General features: G+C 34.1%; 1 protein-coding gene across 1 annotated transcript; it reads left to right on the top strand.

The window, feature by feature from the left end:
* Positions 1-1,639: 1,639 nt before the first annotated feature.
* Positions 1,640-17,014, top strand: LOC145252999 (uncharacterized). The gene is made up of 4 exons (XM_080112898.1): positions 1,640-1,785; positions 8,808-8,978; positions 12,808-12,900; positions 16,529-17,014. The coding sequence occupies exons 1-4, from the start codon at positions 1,731-1,733 to the stop codon at positions 16,873-16,875; spliced, it is 666 nt and encodes a 221-aa protein (XP_079969024.1). The 5' UTR covers positions 1,640-1,730; the 3' UTR covers positions 16,876-17,014.
* Positions 17,015-18,120: the final 1,106 nt, after the last annotated feature.

Genomic DNA, 18,120 nt, shown 5'->3' with positions numbered 1-18,120 from the left:
GCAAGGATTTGCATGAATTTGAGTTCTACAATAAAATCAATGTAAATGATGCGATTCTTATAAAGAATCCTGCCAAGCCTAGACCTTTCTGGAAACTGGGTAGAGTTATTGAACTGTTTAGTGGGAGCGATGGCAAAGTTCGTTCTGCTCGAATAAAAAGAGGCGATGCTGCAGTGGAAACACATAGCCTCAAACATTTGTTTCCATTGGAGTTGTCTTTAACTCATAACTATTTTACTAACACTCCAGCTGAAGAGGAATCCGATGAAGGCGCACCATCTTCTTTTGAAGTTTGTAAGAATCTTAACATAGGACCAGCAGATACTTCAGAAGAATTTGCTACTTACAAATCTAAGAGAATCAAGAAACTAATCTGGAATATCTGTAATATTAAAAAAAAAAGAATCTGTATTAAAAACTGTGTATAAATTCGTGTAATCAGGCCATATTAATGCCTGAGACATAAATAATAAAAAAATGTTTTTATTAAAAACTATATATACATCCTTGTAATCGGGCCATAATAATGCCCAATTTTTTTTTAAGCAAGCTATTAGCTCTTGTTAAGCATTCATGTTTAAATATTAAGTCCTAAAGGGACATGTAACGAATTCATTCGTCACATTTTTGTTGTTGTTGGGAGAATATAAAAAAAACTAGAGTTACCTCCTTTTTCGTCTTCTCATTTCCTTTCCTTACACTTTAAATAAGGCCCTGTCTCATTGGCCAAAGGTGCCGCTCATCGACCAATCACGGCAACCTATTCATTAAGCGGGACTAGAGATTCCCTTTAAAGTCCCTTCGAACCTCTGTGGAGGAATGACTTATTATTTAATCTCTCTTCTTTCTGAATTTGAATGGGGCCGTCAAACTGAAGACGTTAAAATAAGAACTTTTTGGACTTCTTAAAAAGCAGCAAACACAATTGTTTTGCAACCTGCTTATTCTATATTTGTATTTATTTGAAGTTAAATACACATTTATTGTTCTCCGACTTGTATATTCGTGTTTCTTTTTCATCTGAGTCCTAAGTGTCAGGTCGAAACACAACATAGGCACTTTGCAGCAGCCTTAGCAATGTCATTAAAATATTTTTTAAAATTCATGTTACCTGTGGATAAAAAGCCAGAAGTTAGGGAATTACTTTGTTGATTACCATCTCTAATGCAGATAGACTCAATTCATTATTTTTATAAACATTAAGGATGCTCGGCTATGAACTAACTATGTTTAAGTCTTTTCTTATCATACTAAGTCAAGTATCTTGTACTTGATAATCAGTTCCACTAAAAGAAAGATCACAGTAGAATCGACCGGCTTTATTGTATCGGGTGAGGTATGCCGTAGTTCAGTCATACAAGGTGAATCCTCTCAGGTTTCTCGTTTTGAGAAGGGATTGATTTATTGCTGATCGCCTGAGCCCCCTCAACGGGAAATTCTGACAAGTATGTTTAAACTATTTTTGTGTAGCCCTTGTGACGAGCTGGCGGTTCTATCCCTTTAACTTTTGACTTTGTGCTACATCTTCTTGTGGTGAGGAGGAAATAAATAATGAGCGAAACATTAAAATATATTTCCACCAATCGGAATATAAGCTTTAGCCTTAAAACATTAGTTTATTAAAAGGTGGTCTATTTTTTCAGAGGAGACAAATATTCACACTTCACCGGTTACAATTCACATAGCAGCAGCAGCGGACACAAAGCTTTACAGCACGTAAACAAATAATAATGCATCAACTTTTGATTTTGTTGTCATTTTTATCAATTTATTCTTTGGCTGAAGGTTAGTTAATTGAATATATGAACATTTAATCCGCATTTTCGAAGCTATTTTTGTATAATCTTTTGTATAATTCAAGTTGATATTTACTTTCTGTTTTTGTTGTAAAGACGAAATCCCACACATGATTGTTCATTCATATGTATACGAAAACGAAACTAATCGATTTCATTGTGATAATAAAAAAAAAATCGTTTTAATGAAAAATAGACAACCACTAACCAGTAAAATAAATCGTATATAATTTTGATATTACGTTTTTTTTTTGTTTCTTAATATTGTATCCTCATAAAAAATTTAAAAAAAATCATTTTTATTTTCTATTAAGAAATAATAAGGCGGACGTTGGGAACCTCTATATTTTTTCATTTTAAATATTCTAAATACATTTACTTTTAAATTCGTGGAATTTCTTCAAAGAAAGCCGATTAAAAATATATTTTTCAATTAAACCTTGTATTAATGTATTATTTAACATGGGGAGGGTGGGGGTTAACAACGCTGAGTTATTTTAGAGTAAAAAAAAAAGGCCAACTTCTGACGTGCGGGTGAACCTTAAGTTCGTGTTTAATTTACTACAAGTTTATAATAGAAAACTGAACAAGCCGTGAAAAGTCATAAAAAATGATTTTGGGTTTGTATTACTGTACACATAGATTCGAAAAAAATGTCAAAAAACAAATATATAACAAATAAATGTTATCAAAGGTAAGATAGGTTACTTTTCTTCCAAACTGGATATATTTTTCGTGTTTTTATTCAATGTAACATGTTTACTTAGCTCGAAAAACATACAGTGTTTACCGTCACCGATGTATTGGAAAATTCAAAATGGCGCCCGACTTTTCTTTAACACGGTAAGTTTGGGAAAAGGTGTTATAAATAATAAACTAGACAAAATACTATTAAAAACTCACCGAATATATGTCAACCTATGTCATGGTAACATATATTGAGCGAGTTTCTAACAGTATTTTGTCTAGTTTTATATTTATAGCACCTTTTCTCAACCTTGCTGTGTTAAAGAGAGAGTCGGGTGCCATTTTGAATTTTCCAATACATCCGTAAACACTGCATGTTTCTCGAGCTGATTAAACATGTTACATTAAATAAAAACACAAAAACTATATCCAGTTTGGTAGAAAAGTAACTTATCTTGCCTTTTGATAACATTTATTTGTTATATATTTGTTTTTTTTTGACAACTTTTTCGAATCTATGTGTACAGTAATACAAACCCAAAACGTTATCGAAATGAAACCAATTTATTATCTGTTTAAATTCTTTTTGATGCTCCTCGGGCGTTGAGTTCAATGGCGACCAGCAGAAAAAAATAATGGTCGCTCCCTTAGTCACCCCCCCTCCTAGCCAAGGCTGACGCACGCGCACGTAACAATTTTTATTTACTGATGTTGTGATGTTGCCGTAGTAACTAAACGATTATTTGTCACTTTTACAAACATTTATTTATTTAGGTATTTTTTTAGATTAGGTCCACTTCCACAATTTTGTTTTAAATGACGACTTTTTAAAGTTTTTAAGTATGCTGAATACGAAAATCGCATTGAAATATTGCAGAAATAATTAGTTATCGAGATATAAAAAGTTGTATTATGCATTGTATTCTTTAGCGGCCATGTTTTTTACGCGCGTGCAGTGTCAATCATAGATGAGTAGATTTGTTTATGGCGCGCACGCGCGTAAAAAGATGGCCGCCAAAGAATACAATGCATGATGCAACTTTTTATATCTCGATAACTAATTATTTCTACAACATTTCAATGCCATTTTCGTAATCAGCATATTCGAAAACTTTTAAAGTCGTCATTTAAAACAAAATTGTGGAGGTGGACCTAATCTAAAAAAAATTAGGTATTTTGAAAAAAAGTTTTACTCTTTATGAATATTAAAAGAAAAAAGTTACTAAACATTTATTAATAATTTCTCACTTTTACAAACATTTGTTTTTAAATTTCTTCTTAAATGACGACTTTTATCGACTTGTTTTTAATAGTATTTGCGGATGGGTATGCTGACAACAAATATCAGTTAAATTTTGCACATATCATTCCATCTCCCCCCCCCCAATGGTGTTTATTCCGAAATCCGTTTTTAACATGGGGAGGTTGAAGGTGTTTATTCTGAAAGACGTTCTTAACATTTGTGGAGGTGGACTTAATGTAAAAAAGACAAAAAAATAACTAAACCATTTGCTAATAATTTCTCACAGTACTTCTTGGGCGTTGAGTAATGGTGTTTATTCCGAAATCAGCAGAAAAATTTAATGGTCGCTCCCTTAGTCCCCCCCCCCCCGAACATAATATTTTTTATTTACTGCATTTTTAATTTACATGCGCAGATGAACAACATATTGTTGAATGGTGCGAAAACAAAGCGTTTTTGTTATAAACTTCGGGTTTGTTTTACTATACACATAGATTCGAAAAAGAGATTAAGCAAAACTATAACAAATAAATGTTACCAAAGTCAAGAAATTTAAAAACAAATGTTTGTAAAAGTGAGAAATTATTAATAAATATTTAGTAATTTTTTTTCTTTTAATATTCATAAAGAGTAACACTTTTTTTTCAAAATAAATAAATAAATAAATGTTTGTAAATGTGACAAACAATCGTTTAGTTACTACAGCAATGTCAGTTAATAAAAAATGTTATGTGCGGGGGGAGACTAAGGGAGCGACCATTAAATTTTTCTGCTGGTCGCCATGGAACTCAACGCCATAGGAGTGCCTTATTTTTTAACGTTTAATATTATATTATTTGCTGAAATTATTATTATTATTATTATTTTTTTTTTAATTGTCTTCCTTTGAAGATTGTAACGTTGGGTATGGGCCAGCCAAACCAGCTGCTAACATTGCCCTGCTTTTTATTAAACAACCGAGAGCTCCTTTTATTATCCTCGTTGTTCCCTTAAGTGTAATTGTCTGGATAACTTTTGCACTTGATTCCTCTGGAATATTAGTTAGATAGGACTTCAGGGTCTTCTTCATAAACCCTGTGTCACCTATAATAACTGGTATGATTGATATCTCCCTAAGATCCAAGTTTCTTTTCCTATATGATACATGAGAACTTGATTTTTAATGATGATATCAATTTCGATTTTCTTAATTTGCCACAATATTATGTTCGGTCACGATTTTTTTAAAACCCGAACACAACCATGGAAATGTGGAAATTTCATGCTTGTATAGATCGAGCCCCATGAAGGACGAAATTGGCTCAGTAAAATCTGGTAACGAGAGAGGACAGAAAAGGAAGTAATAAAGGTGAGAGAATAAGGAAAGAGAGGAAATATATAAAAGTAAAAGAAAAAAGGAAAGAAAGAACACAGAGAGAAAAGTGATAGAAAAAAAGAGTGTGAGAAAATTGAAAGAAAAGAGATAGCAAAGAAAAAAAAAAGTGAAAATAAAAGCGAAAAATAATTTTTGCTACTAATTCCTCAAAGGGAAAGCATTATGTTTACACACCTATCAGCTTAAAAAAAAATACTTGAAAATAAATTAAAAAATGTAAATCTCTGTCTCTTTTATTAGAAAATAATTCAAAATGTTAAATAAGTTTGATATGGATATCATCTATATATTAATATGATAGTGTGTGTGTTCTTTGTGTGTCACGCTTACATCCGTGTTGTTTAATTGCCATGTACTTCCATTTTGTAATAAATAATTTTACTAAGAATTCTTCATAAGTTTTGGTTTTAGTTTCGATTATAGGTGATGACCAATAATCTATTTTTTTAATAATTTAATCAAGAATTCTTTATAAGTCTTGGTTTCGGTTTCGATTTTAGCTGATGTCACCTTACTAATCTAATTTTATAAATAATTTTATCAAGAATTCTTCATAAGTTTTGGTTTAGTTTTGATTATAGCTGAAGGAACGAAAGTTATATATATATATACTGGCAAAAGTACCTGTCGTTGACTGGGTTCAAAAACAGCCTACAGAAAATGGACTCTGATTTATGAAAGTACTAGTGAGGGGTACCCAGAGTTGCCCGGGTGTTTGGAAGTGTGTGTGGAAACTCCGGGGGGGGGGGTAAAAAATGTTTTGGTAGGAAAATATGAGGATCGAACCCAAACCGTTGAGGCAAAGTTGTAAATTAAAGTGTGAAAAAAAAAAAGTGCAACGTTAACGATTGCCCCACCGCGAGATGCTAATGGAAACACATTTGAATTTATTTAATTACTTGGATTTGGCAGGTGCTCGTTTTAATGAGTTAATGAGGTCAAGTTTGACTGCGGGATAGTATTTCATTTACTGCTAAACGCTTTTTTTCTCCCAAGATGTTATTGGAAAAAGACGGCGAGCGACAAATGTTGAATATTTATCTTCCCGAAATCGAGCAAATTAAATAGACAGGCGAGCTTCGGTGTTAACTCTGAGATATTATGATTTATATGTGATATAAAAAGTTTTAAAGTGACTGACCGCTTCTCTGGAAAAAACCTTTTGTAGACACACAGAAAAAGCGAACACGCATGCATACATACATACATTTTTGCTTTTATATTTATAGATGATATGTTATGAAAAGGAAGGGTTGTAAATTTGGGTTGAATTTGTGGGTGTCAAAATCAAAGCAAAATATGATGAAAGTAAAAATAAAATAGATAAACCCCATAAGTTATTATCCCATACCTGTTCCCACTGAAACACTTATCACAATATTCTGTGGATCTATATTAAAAAACCTTGTTAAACTTTGTGACATATTTCCATTCTATGGAGGTCAGATGCGAACGAACACCCCATATTTTTATTATACCATATTTCTTCAAACTGAAACATAATTATCAAAGTATACTTATGCAGATAGATATGAAAAGTCTTTATTAAAGTTTGTGCCCATTTCCATTCTATGGAGCCCAGGTGCGAACGCAGACGCCACAATTTTATTATACCATCCATATTTAAGTTAAAACATACTGATCAAAGTATTCTTATGGACATCTATATCAAAAACACTTGTAAACCTTTTTTTTAATTTTTTATTTCCATACTTTGTGAACCGGGTGTGAACGCAAACCCCTCAATTTTAATGAACCACCATTCTGCCGGATCAAACATACCCATTCCGTGTCTCAATACATCTTCTATCATTATATGTAATCAGTTTTTTAAAATAGTCAACCATATAGAAACCTATTCGTGACTAGACACACACACACACACACACACACACACACACACACACACACACACACACACACACACACACACACACACACACACACACACAAAGACATTCAGCTTTATATTATAGATTCATAAGCTTGGGATTCGGTTTCGGTTCAAGCTGATGAACCCAACTCATATAGATATATTTTTTTATTTTTCACTTGGATTATAAAACTATTTAAAAATAAAGAAACTATGGCCATTTTTTACACATTGATGTGAAATTCTATTCTATTACCATTGTTGTAACTAAATAGGTTGAGAAGAAAGTTCGTGTGTAATTTTAAATTTTGATTTCAAATAAGTTTTAGTTATAATACTAATAAGAGTGTTTCTCTATCTAATTATTTCAATTACAATCGTTTAAAACAATTTTGTCTTCTTTTCAGAATGTTGAATACAAGATAGAAAAAAAGGAAATCTTCACAATTTTCTTATTTCAGTTCAAGCTAGGTCGAAAAGCTGCTGAAACAGCTCACGATATCAAGGAAGCATTTGGTCCAGGAACCACTACTGAACGCACAGCACAATGGTGGTTTTAAAAATTTCATGATCACGACAGTCTTGAAGATGATGAGCGATGTTCGGCCATGGAGGTAGACAAGGTTCAATTAAGAGCCTTAGTTAAAGCCAATCCACACATAACTGTTCAAGAACTTGCTTCTGAATGAGACGTAACATATATGACAATTTCCAACCACTTGAGAGAGATCGGAAAGACAAAAACTTGATAAATGGGTGCCTCACAAATTGAATGACAACCAAAACAAACAGCGTTATGAAGTGTCATTTCCCCTTCTTTCATGCAACAAGAATGACTGTTAGTTGATCAAGTTGTGACTTGTGAGCCAAAGTGGGGTCTTTACGACAACCGGTAATGCTCTGCTGAGTGGTTAGACGCCAATGAAACTCCACAACAGTTTTCAAAGCTAGAGTTGCACTAAAAGAAGGTCATGCTTACTGTTTGGTTGTCTGCAACCAGTTTCATCCATTACAGTTTTTTGATTGCTTAAAAGTACTGTCAAAAAATCGATGAAATGTATCAGAAACTTTGACAACAACATTCAGCATTAATTAACAGAAAAGGCCCAACTCCACCACGCCAATACACCACTGCATATTGCTAAACAAACCTTTCATAAGTTTAACAAATGTGGCTACGAAACTTTGCCTCATCTGAAATAGTCTCCAGACCTCTCACATACCGACTACTACTTTTTAAAGCATCACTGCAATTTTCTGCATGGAAAATGCTTAAGAAACCTAAGCAATATTAAAAACACCTTCAGTGAGTTTATCATCACTCTAGCGCAAGGTTTTACTGGCAAAAGTATGTTGCTTCTGATAGTGCTTTTTTGATCAATAATTTTTATTTAAGCCAAGATAGGTTCATCTGAATTTAAAAGTCAAAAACTGCAACCTGATAGATTATAAAGTATTTAAAATATAACGGTACATTGGAATGCTATAGTTCTATTCTTTTTCCATCGATATAATTGTTTTTAATAATTGGCCTGTAAATAAAGAACATATGCCTATTTAACTACATTAGATGTGAAATTTTGCAATTCAACAAGATGTTATCAAGTTTTAATGCTAGTTTCTGTGTATCTGCTGGGCTAGAGTGAAAAGTTTCTCAAATTCCTTCAAAACAATTAACAGAATAATTTCATTTGAAGTGAAAAACCAACTGCCAAAATATGTACATCACAAATTTTGGGTTTTAATCTGAAAAATAAATGAAATTCATCCAATGATACAATACCTCATCACTTACGATTAAAATTGAACCTTTCTGTTTTTTTTTTTTTTTAGCAAATGTTTTTTCTGACTTTCGATTGGTTGTGGCAAAATGCATCAAACAAATAAAGGAAGAGGCAGAAAATTTGGTGGATGAAAGAATGTCCAGTGGTTGTGGTTGTGCTAATTATTCCTGTGGCTGTTGTGCCCATATAGAGCAGGCCTACCTTCACCTAAATGATACAGGTAAGTTGATGGATTTAAAAGTTCAACAACAAATTTCAGGAGATTAATGGTTACTTGTATGAGCAAGCACTAAATTTACCCTGTCCACTTTATGCTAAATCTGAAGCAATTAACTGAAATGAGATCTCAAATATGAAACAAGATCAAACTAAACTCCTACCTCTTTTCTTGGGGGTCTTATTCAGAAATGTATGAGGGCTTAGAACTAAACTAAACCAAGTATATTCCTGCTACTAACTGAAACTAACCTTTAGACATCAACTACCGTCAATGGCTTTGATGTGATTGGATACTTCTCACTCTCTTTTAAGAACTCAGATATTTGCACAGACTTTGAGTCTATATTTGTAATATCCTTCCCTTTATGTGCTTTAGACAAACGTTGCAACATAGCATTAGTTATTAATATTTCCTCTTCCTGAATTTTTGAGATGAGGATTAGTTCTTCTATTATTTGGATTCGTTGGATTACTGGTCTCATCTTTAGTGTGATTTTCACGTTTCAGTCGATATATCCCCCAACCTTCTTCAGGTGTACTTTGTCAAACTTAGGTATGTTTCTGTCAGACTCATAAATTTAGACAGAATTTCAAACAGAACCCTTTATTTACTTCATGGGGTTAGTATGCTCTTGGTCTGTCCGCTCTGGATAGAGGTCCTAAGTAATTTGCAAATGTACTTTTTTGTTGCCCACACTGAGAACTGAACCTTAGCTCTTCAGAAGAATATCACTTTTACAATTGATTTTTTTCAAGTACTTTAAGCACTGTGTTACGGATTTTTACGGACAGTTTTCATATGAATTTTAGGAACCTTAAACCTATTTTATTTGTAGTTGTAAATATCACTATTTCTTACTAATTATTTTTACTAGGTGTTACTGTATATCTATCTATCTATCTATATATATATTGTTGTATTTACTTATTACTGCATATATTACTTATTATTTATAATTATATTTATTTGGTCATTTAATGGGTTTGGTTTCTTGATCTATAGGGATGTAGGTGGCAACACTGTGTACAGTTAATCCATCTCACATTCCCTTTCACAGCCTGTGACTTCCCACACCTACCTTCCAGATTGTGTGTATCAGTAAGGCACATTTCTTGATCTAATCTTGACCATAGCATTTGAGACTTGTGTGACAAATACCATAATCCACTCAGGAATCATTTTCTCATGTAGGTTGATATCAGCTTTAAATTTCAACAATTTGGAGAGTGGTTACTCCAAACAAGTATGGAAAAAAATGGGAAACATCATTAACCCTATGTGGGAGTATGAAATTGACAAGCAGTCTGCAGTCGCATGTATATCCCCTTAGGAGAGATGACAATCTTAGTTTTTTTGTAGCTTTTGCTGGGAGATGTCGATATTTTCCTACATACAGCACTTGAAATTCCTAAATTGGTCACCCATCTTATACTGACCAGGCTCAGCATTGCTTACCTTTGCTGATCAAACGATAATCGGTATGTCAAAAACAAGTAGATACTTGGAGAATGATGATTATGAATCTGTTAGCGATCACATCAGCGATTCCCGTTCGAATAATATTCTGTCTTTTCCTGCTGAATTAACTGACTAGGTCAGAGCCAGCATCAAATCATTTCCTCATGAATATTTTGCATCCAACCACACTCACGAAAAAAAAATAAAGCAGAAAGTATTTATGGTTGGTTGGTTGTTTTTGTTTTACAGCATATAAACCCTTTTCTGGTTATTTAATGCCGAATCCAAAGATTTTGGAGAAAAATTTTTTTTAATAGAATATATTTGTTGTTTTCACGTCAGTTTCTATTTAACCCATAGTTGGGACCCTAACAGGTACTACCACTCCGGGTCAGAGTGGACCGGGGAGCAATGGTAATTAAAGGGTGGCTCCACACTCCCTAAAGCCCACAAGCTGGGGCCTCACCACTGGATATAGTTTAAGGTCATATCCAGGACCCCCATTGAGGGACTTTTAGCCTCTGCAGGGGAGGGGGGCAGTCAGCATATTGTAATGCCCCAACGAGAGGGCCAGAAAGTATTTATGAAAAAGCATATGACTACTATTTCATATATAAACAACCGTAAATTTATTGAAGCTAGAAATCATTGTATTGTAAGAGTGAATTAGCTGAAAGTAAGACAAAATACGCCAACATACCAGAAAACATATTGAGTTGTAGAAATGAGGAACTCATGATTTCTGGAAAATTTATAGTCTAGTGAATAATTGGCAATCACCAATTCCTCTACTATCCAACTGCAAAGCCAAGTTCATTTCTCTTTAGAACCACTGATTGCAACACTGTTTGCCATAATTTTTTGTGCATTTCGTCTTATGTCTTCTAGTTCTTGTTCTGACCTGGCTAACTTGAATAGTACAAAACAATAATTTTTGATTGCTGAGTGTGTGAGCATTAGCCCAAAAATATGAAAATAATAAAACTATGCAAACTCACAAAAGCAAACAAAACATTCACCGTTACACTGTAGAGATCACTAAATGCAAGAAAACCTTCTATTCAACAAGTTTCTTCTCTTGAACTGCTAGACTTTGGAATTTTCTCCCAGGACACTACTTCTATGACTGTACTGACATGCAGAAATTCAAATGTAAGATGAATAGATATCTTGCTGTTCAACTTCTTACATAATATTATTGTAAATTTGATCCTAAATACTTGCCCATTACAGCAAAGTGGCACTGTGCTTTGTTTAGGGTGAATTAACAAAAAAAAAAAAACCCCAAAATATCTGTACAGATTGGAAAGATCAAATTGTCACCCTAGACAAGACAGCATGATTCCATTTCTGTTTAATGAAAAACTTTTATTTTTGTGGCAGTCGTGTCCAAATTCTAAGAACGATAGGAACCTTCTATCATCTCTGTCTGAAAATGACATGATGTTCAACAAGCAAGATTGGAGGTACGACTCATTCTCTCTACTAATCTAATTCATGACAATAGGACTATTGCTAGTACCTTAAAAATGGAAATCTGCATGGTTCAATGCTTGAGGGCACAGCCTAACACCTTGGATGACCCATGGTTATGGTCTTTGGTGTGGTTTAAAGTAAGGGCTACATCATACCACTTCACATCCTCAAAGTCGGCTCGTAAGTTTACACGTACGTGTACTTGGATGTGCTGTAGAGTGTAGTGTTCCTTCTGGTGCAATCAAATGACTACTAGCACACACTGGGTGTGGCAGCATGACTTAGCCCCCATACATGAACTATTCTGTCCATATTTTGTCTGGTGCATCTACCAGTAGCCTTCTTGGATATAGTCCAAAAAGATTCTTCAATCTAATAGGTTCGACTTTGTAAACCCCTGTCCCATCACTGCATTATTGCATCTGTGCATGTTTTACAAATATTTTAATTGAATGTGCTCTGATTTATGCATTACACTTGTGCTCTCCTGATGTATCTATCTCTGTCACACTCGATTAGCAACAAAATCTCACCCCTTCAGTGTTGGGGTCCTTAATGCTAGAAAGCTTTCTACTCTAATAATTTCTCTCCTCTAACAGCTAGACTTTGCAATTTCCTTCCTGCTACCTGCTTTCCTAACTGTATTCATATGCAGATGTTTAAAGGTAATGTAAGAAAACATCTTGCTAATCTTTCCTAGGCATGGTCCCAAATAGTAGCTCCTTATGTTCAAATAGCGATGTGTCTTGTTGGGGTGAACGCGATTAAAAAAATTATATGGCAACCATAATTTAAATAAGAAATTAGACTTTATTTTTATGGTTTATTTAAATGTTATAATTGTCTTAGAACCAAGCTTTAAAGTTTTTTAATTTATTTCCTGCTTATTTTCCAGGATGTCTAAACTTTACTTATCTGCCAGAAGAATTTGGAATTTCTGTAAAATTCACTCTCGATGGAATTGTTGAGTATAAAGGAAAAGCTTCAGGTAAGAAATAATTTTATTCCGTAATTTCAAATGTAAGAATTTGATTTTAGTCAAAGACACAGATAGATTATGTAAAGTAAATACACTAATAAATATATAGTATAAACAATAAATATAAAAGTAGATTCTACATGACCGTTTTATCCATTTCACATATAAATTTGGATAAGGTAGTATGGACAGCAATTGCCTATGGTGGAATCAGTTAGGTGTAGAGAATAATGATTTCCACTTTGTATTAAAGTAATGGTTTTTAGTAAAATTATAATAAATGGCAACATCTATAATGTGATATATCTATCTCACTGCTTCAGGGTGGAATGATAAACTTGTTGCCCAGGAAAAGATGACATGATATTATTTTCGGTTTTCTGTTTTTGTTGGAAAACATCTACAAGTCAGCCAATTGTGTACAAATCCCAAGAGCAATAGGAGCCTTTTTTTCATGTCTGAAAATGGTGAAATACATTTCAATCACGTATATTTCGATAACATATCATTCAATCACATATAATTCAATCACATATATTTTAATGACATATAAGTCAATTACATTTATTTCAATTACATATATTTCAATAATATATAATTCAATCACATGTACTTCAGTCACATACTTCAATCACATATAACTCAATCACATATTTCGCTTTTTGTCCTTTTTTTTTACTCATTAACTCTTAACACAGCATATCATCATTTGGACGTAAGGAAAAATTAGCGAGATGTTATTTTATGTTACCTTTAAACTTATGAGTACAGTTAGGGAAACAGGTAGCAGGAAGGGAATTGCAAAGACTAGCTATTAGAGGGAAGAAATTATTAGAATATAAAGCTTTCTGACATTTATGGACCCCAACAGTTAAGGGGTGAAATTTTGTTGCTAAGCGGGTTTGTCGGCAATTGGTATATCAGGGGGGCACAAGTGAAATGAGTTCATCAGAACAGATTCCATCAAAATATTTGTAAAACACACACAGGTGTAACATTGCGGTGATGGGATAGGGGTTTACAAAGTCAGACCTATTAGATTGAAGATTTTCTTTTTTTACCCAATCCAAAAGAAAGAGGCTAGTGGTAGATGCACCAGCTGAAATATGGCAACCATACTCCATGTATGAGCGAATGGTGGCCTTGTAATGGACGGGATCCTCAGGTGTAAGTAATCCACTAGCTTGGTTGAGGGAACCTACATTCTTTGCAGCAGCCTAAACAATGTCCTCTATGTATTTGTTCTAGTTCATATTGTACAGGAATGTTAAGCCGAGGAGTTTGAAGGAAGAAGTCTAAGGTAGTGTTTATTTGTCATGGATATCGGTAGTCTCTCGCTCCGAGACAAGGATCAAAAGAGAGTCGCCAATCTGATAGGTCCTGAACTGTCATCTAAACTTCAGCCTCTGTCCCATCGACGAAATGTTGCATCCCTCTGCCTGTTCTACAAGTACTTTAACGGTGAATGCTCTGACGAACTGCAAGCACGTGCTCCCTCAACATAAATACCCCCGAAAAACCCGACAAGCTGCTAAATCCCACCCCTTCACAGTAGAGATCCTTAGATGTAAGAAAGCCTTCTACTCCAGTAGTTTCTTCCCTAGGACAGCTAGACTTTTGAATTTCCTTCCGTGTCCCTGCTTCCCCAACTGTACTAACATGCAGAGGTTAAAGTGCAACGTGAACCAACATCTTGTTGCCCAACTCCCTACACAGTACCCCTGATGCCTATATTCCTGATAGTAGCCCCATACAACAAAGTGGCAATGTGCCTTGTTTGGGGTGAAAATGTAATAAAAAAAAAAGTGTGAGACGCGTGTTGTAATTGTTAAAAGAAAAGCAGCTTAGTCTTACTAGCATTAAATTTTACCATCCATCAGCGACCCCATTTCAGTACAGTTTGGAGGTCATTTTCTAAGGATTCTGCCATTTTATAAGATTTATCTACAACTGCCCTCATGCATGTTATAGAGCATTGTATCAACAGTTTATATACCCATCCCTTACACAAAATTATCAGGAAGGTCATTTATGAATATCAGGAATAATAGTTGTTTGAAGATCGACTACTGAGGCCAACATTAATGTTATGTTGTTTGGATGTACGTCTATCAATGACAACCTGGATGGTCCTATTGTCTAAGAAGGATCTAATTATATTTAGTATATGTCCAGTTATACCACACTATTTAATTTTCATTAGCAGCCGTTTGTGCCAGATTTTGTCAAAGGCCTTGGATATATCAAAAGCTAAAGCTCTGGCTTCACCCGCCTCATCATGACTGTTAAAATATATGTAGTGGAATGACATTACTTAAATCCATACTATTTGTCAGAAAAGAGATTTGTTTTTGTAGGTTTATAGAGTACTTGATTAATTAAGGCCTCAAAGACGAAGATGAGGAGGAGACTGATAGGGTGATAATTGAGAGTACCAGGTTGTTTCACCAGAATTCTTGTACACTGCTTCAGCAAATGCCATCTTCTAGCAATTAGGGAAGCAAGATTAAGCAAGGCATTTATTGGAAAGTATGGGGACTAGCTCAGCTGAGCATTTCTTAATTAATATAGCAGGGATGAAATCAGGCCCACACGCTTTGAAGGTGTCTAAATTTTTTATGATATTGCGGACATGAGAATCATATCATCTAGTGTGGATTCAGTCCGCATAGGAAAATTTGGAAGGGAGTTGTTAGTTGGCTTTAAGGTGGAGTTTGAGGCGAATCACCAGGCAAGCAGTTCCGCCTTCTCTGTTTCCGTGCGTGCAACCTTCTGGTAATTCGATAGTAGGGAAATTCTTTATTCACAATACTATTATAGATTTTCCAGAAGTCAGGAGTTCCTATCTTCTGCGATTCTATGCAGTTCCCTGATTATTTCAGCATGCTTTCTTTTGGCTATTTCTCTCTTACAATGATTTCTAGCATCTATGCATTTTTGCCTATTTGTATTGGACTTATGACATACAAAATAGTGGAATGCATGCTGTCTTTATGCACTGGCAGCTACACAATCTGCAGTGAACCAAGGGTGTAAGTGGGGCTTGCTATAATGCTTCTGTGTTGGAACATGTGCTTCATTGTTTACTTTGCACCATTCAGGTGTTTAATTGTCACACTGTTCAGCAGAAAGAGAGAAGATATTGGTCCATGGGACATCTCTGATGTGTTCTCAGATTGCTTCCCAGTTACCCCTTTTGTAGTACCTTGTTGTTTTGAGCAATGCCTCCTCACCTTGGGGTTGAGATTTAAGTGTGATGTCAATTGATACCACTAGGTGGCCTGCATTTCCAAGTAGATTGTGGGCATTAGTCACAAAATCCTTAGGTACTGTGGTGACGAATAGATCTAGAAGTGAAGTCTGCTGAATGCAGTGGATGCAGTTAGGAGATTCAGAGTTCCTATCCTGTCGGGGTTACCATATGTCGAAGGCCAGAGGAATAGTTGGCTGAAATGTTGTGACACAACTAAGAAAAAGATGAGGATAATAGTCCACAATAAAAATAAAAATTTAAAAAATACTTATCTCAATAATGAATTCTAATTAAATAGTTGAAATGATGTTTTATTTAATGACGTATTATTATTATTCAGTTTCTTATATTTCTTGTCATGCCTTATATTTTATTCTTTTTCAGCTCGTAACCCACCACCTCTTTGTTTTGGACTTCCACGTCTGATTAGTGTCGGCATGTGTATAAAATTTTACAACCTTTCCGTGGCAAATCATACTTTCTCCGGCTGCATCCAACTTCAACTTAAAGGTGTTGTGCACGAGAACTATGATATTGGTTGCTTTAAACTACATTTCCCTCGGAGTGGTTATCAGTTGGTAGAGAAATCAGCAATGAAACTGCTACATGAGACTCCAACTAATAATCTATTGGTTGTTGCTAAAAAGAATCCCGATACTGTGCTACGCTTCCGTCCAGAGAAAAGGATCCACAAGGCATTCAATCAGGGACCACAGATATTCATCAATTAATACTGACTTTTCCCATTACTTTTCATCCATGTATTTATAGGTGGTTATAGAAAGAATGTGCAATTTATTTCTGCTTACATATATATAAGAAATGCATTTGAAAGCTTAAGATCTTTATTAAAGTTTACATATTTATTCATACACTTTTCATAATTTTTTTTATCATTATCTGTGTGTATGTGTTTATAATTATTTATATATATATTTGGTTGTACAACAGTTTATTAGCATTTAAAAAAATAGACCTATTGTAAGTCGAGAAAAAACTTTACAAGGAAAAAAGGAAAGCTAAAAAAATAGTTTAATAGTGAAAAACAATTTGACTAAAGCCTAAAACGACAAAAAAAAAAAAAAAGACAATGTTTTGTTCAACACATTTTTAAAAGTGTATGTCAACAGATAATGTGCAAAATAAATTATTTAATAAGTAAACAGAGTTACATTTAGAGGGGAAAGAAAGGAAAGTTAAGGAATTTAACGATTACTGGCCAAATTGCATGATTATGGGAAATGATTTCTGCAAAATACAGCAATACATGAAAGAGAATATATAAAAGAAAAAAGATGGAAATTACCGAGAACAAAATTCTTATTTTTAGAGCCTTTCAAATAAGTATAACTGCTATGACGGATCAAGAGGAAGGAAGTTTTACATTGTCATGCTCACTGCAGCTAAAACGCTGAGGTAGTATGTTGCAACCATCAGAGTATGCGTTGTCACACATTTTGTAGTCCAATAAATGGCTGATGAATTTATGAGCACTCATATGCATACTGGATGCATTCACTAATAAATTTTTGTCTCTCCCAGATAGCCAGCCCCACACTGATATTTGAATTCATATAATTTACTCGTCTACCCGTAGGCCCTTAAAGATTAAGATGAAAAATGTTCCAAATAAAAAGGTAATTTGGCGACTAAATTACCTTTCATTATCTTGAGAAAATATTTTTTTTGGAGTGATACGTGAAAAAATAAAACTCAGGAAGCCTCCAGAGCACTATTGCAAGCACTAATTAAAATTTAGTATGCCTTACTAAAAACATTACTAAAACCAAGTTTCTACCTCCCTCTCACTCCTTAAAGAGAAAATATGTTTAAGTAAGGCCTGAAAAGAATAAATTGTCAGAATCCACAGACATGCTACTAAAAGCAGTAAATATGGTTATAAATCTGATTATAGTTATAAATTGTATGTACATATTTAAATCATTTTTTCACTCAACGGGGTTAAATTACGTTAA

Source organism: Euprymna scolopes, chromosome 3 (genome assembly GCF_053919585.1).
Source record: "Euprymna scolopes isolate OS-2025 chromosome 3, ASM5391958v1, whole genome shotgun sequence".
Classification (NCBI taxonomy): Eukaryota; Metazoa; Mollusca; class Cephalopoda; order Sepiida; family Sepiolidae; genus Euprymna; species Euprymna scolopes.
This window is presented reverse-complemented; position numbering and strand designations above follow the sequence as displayed.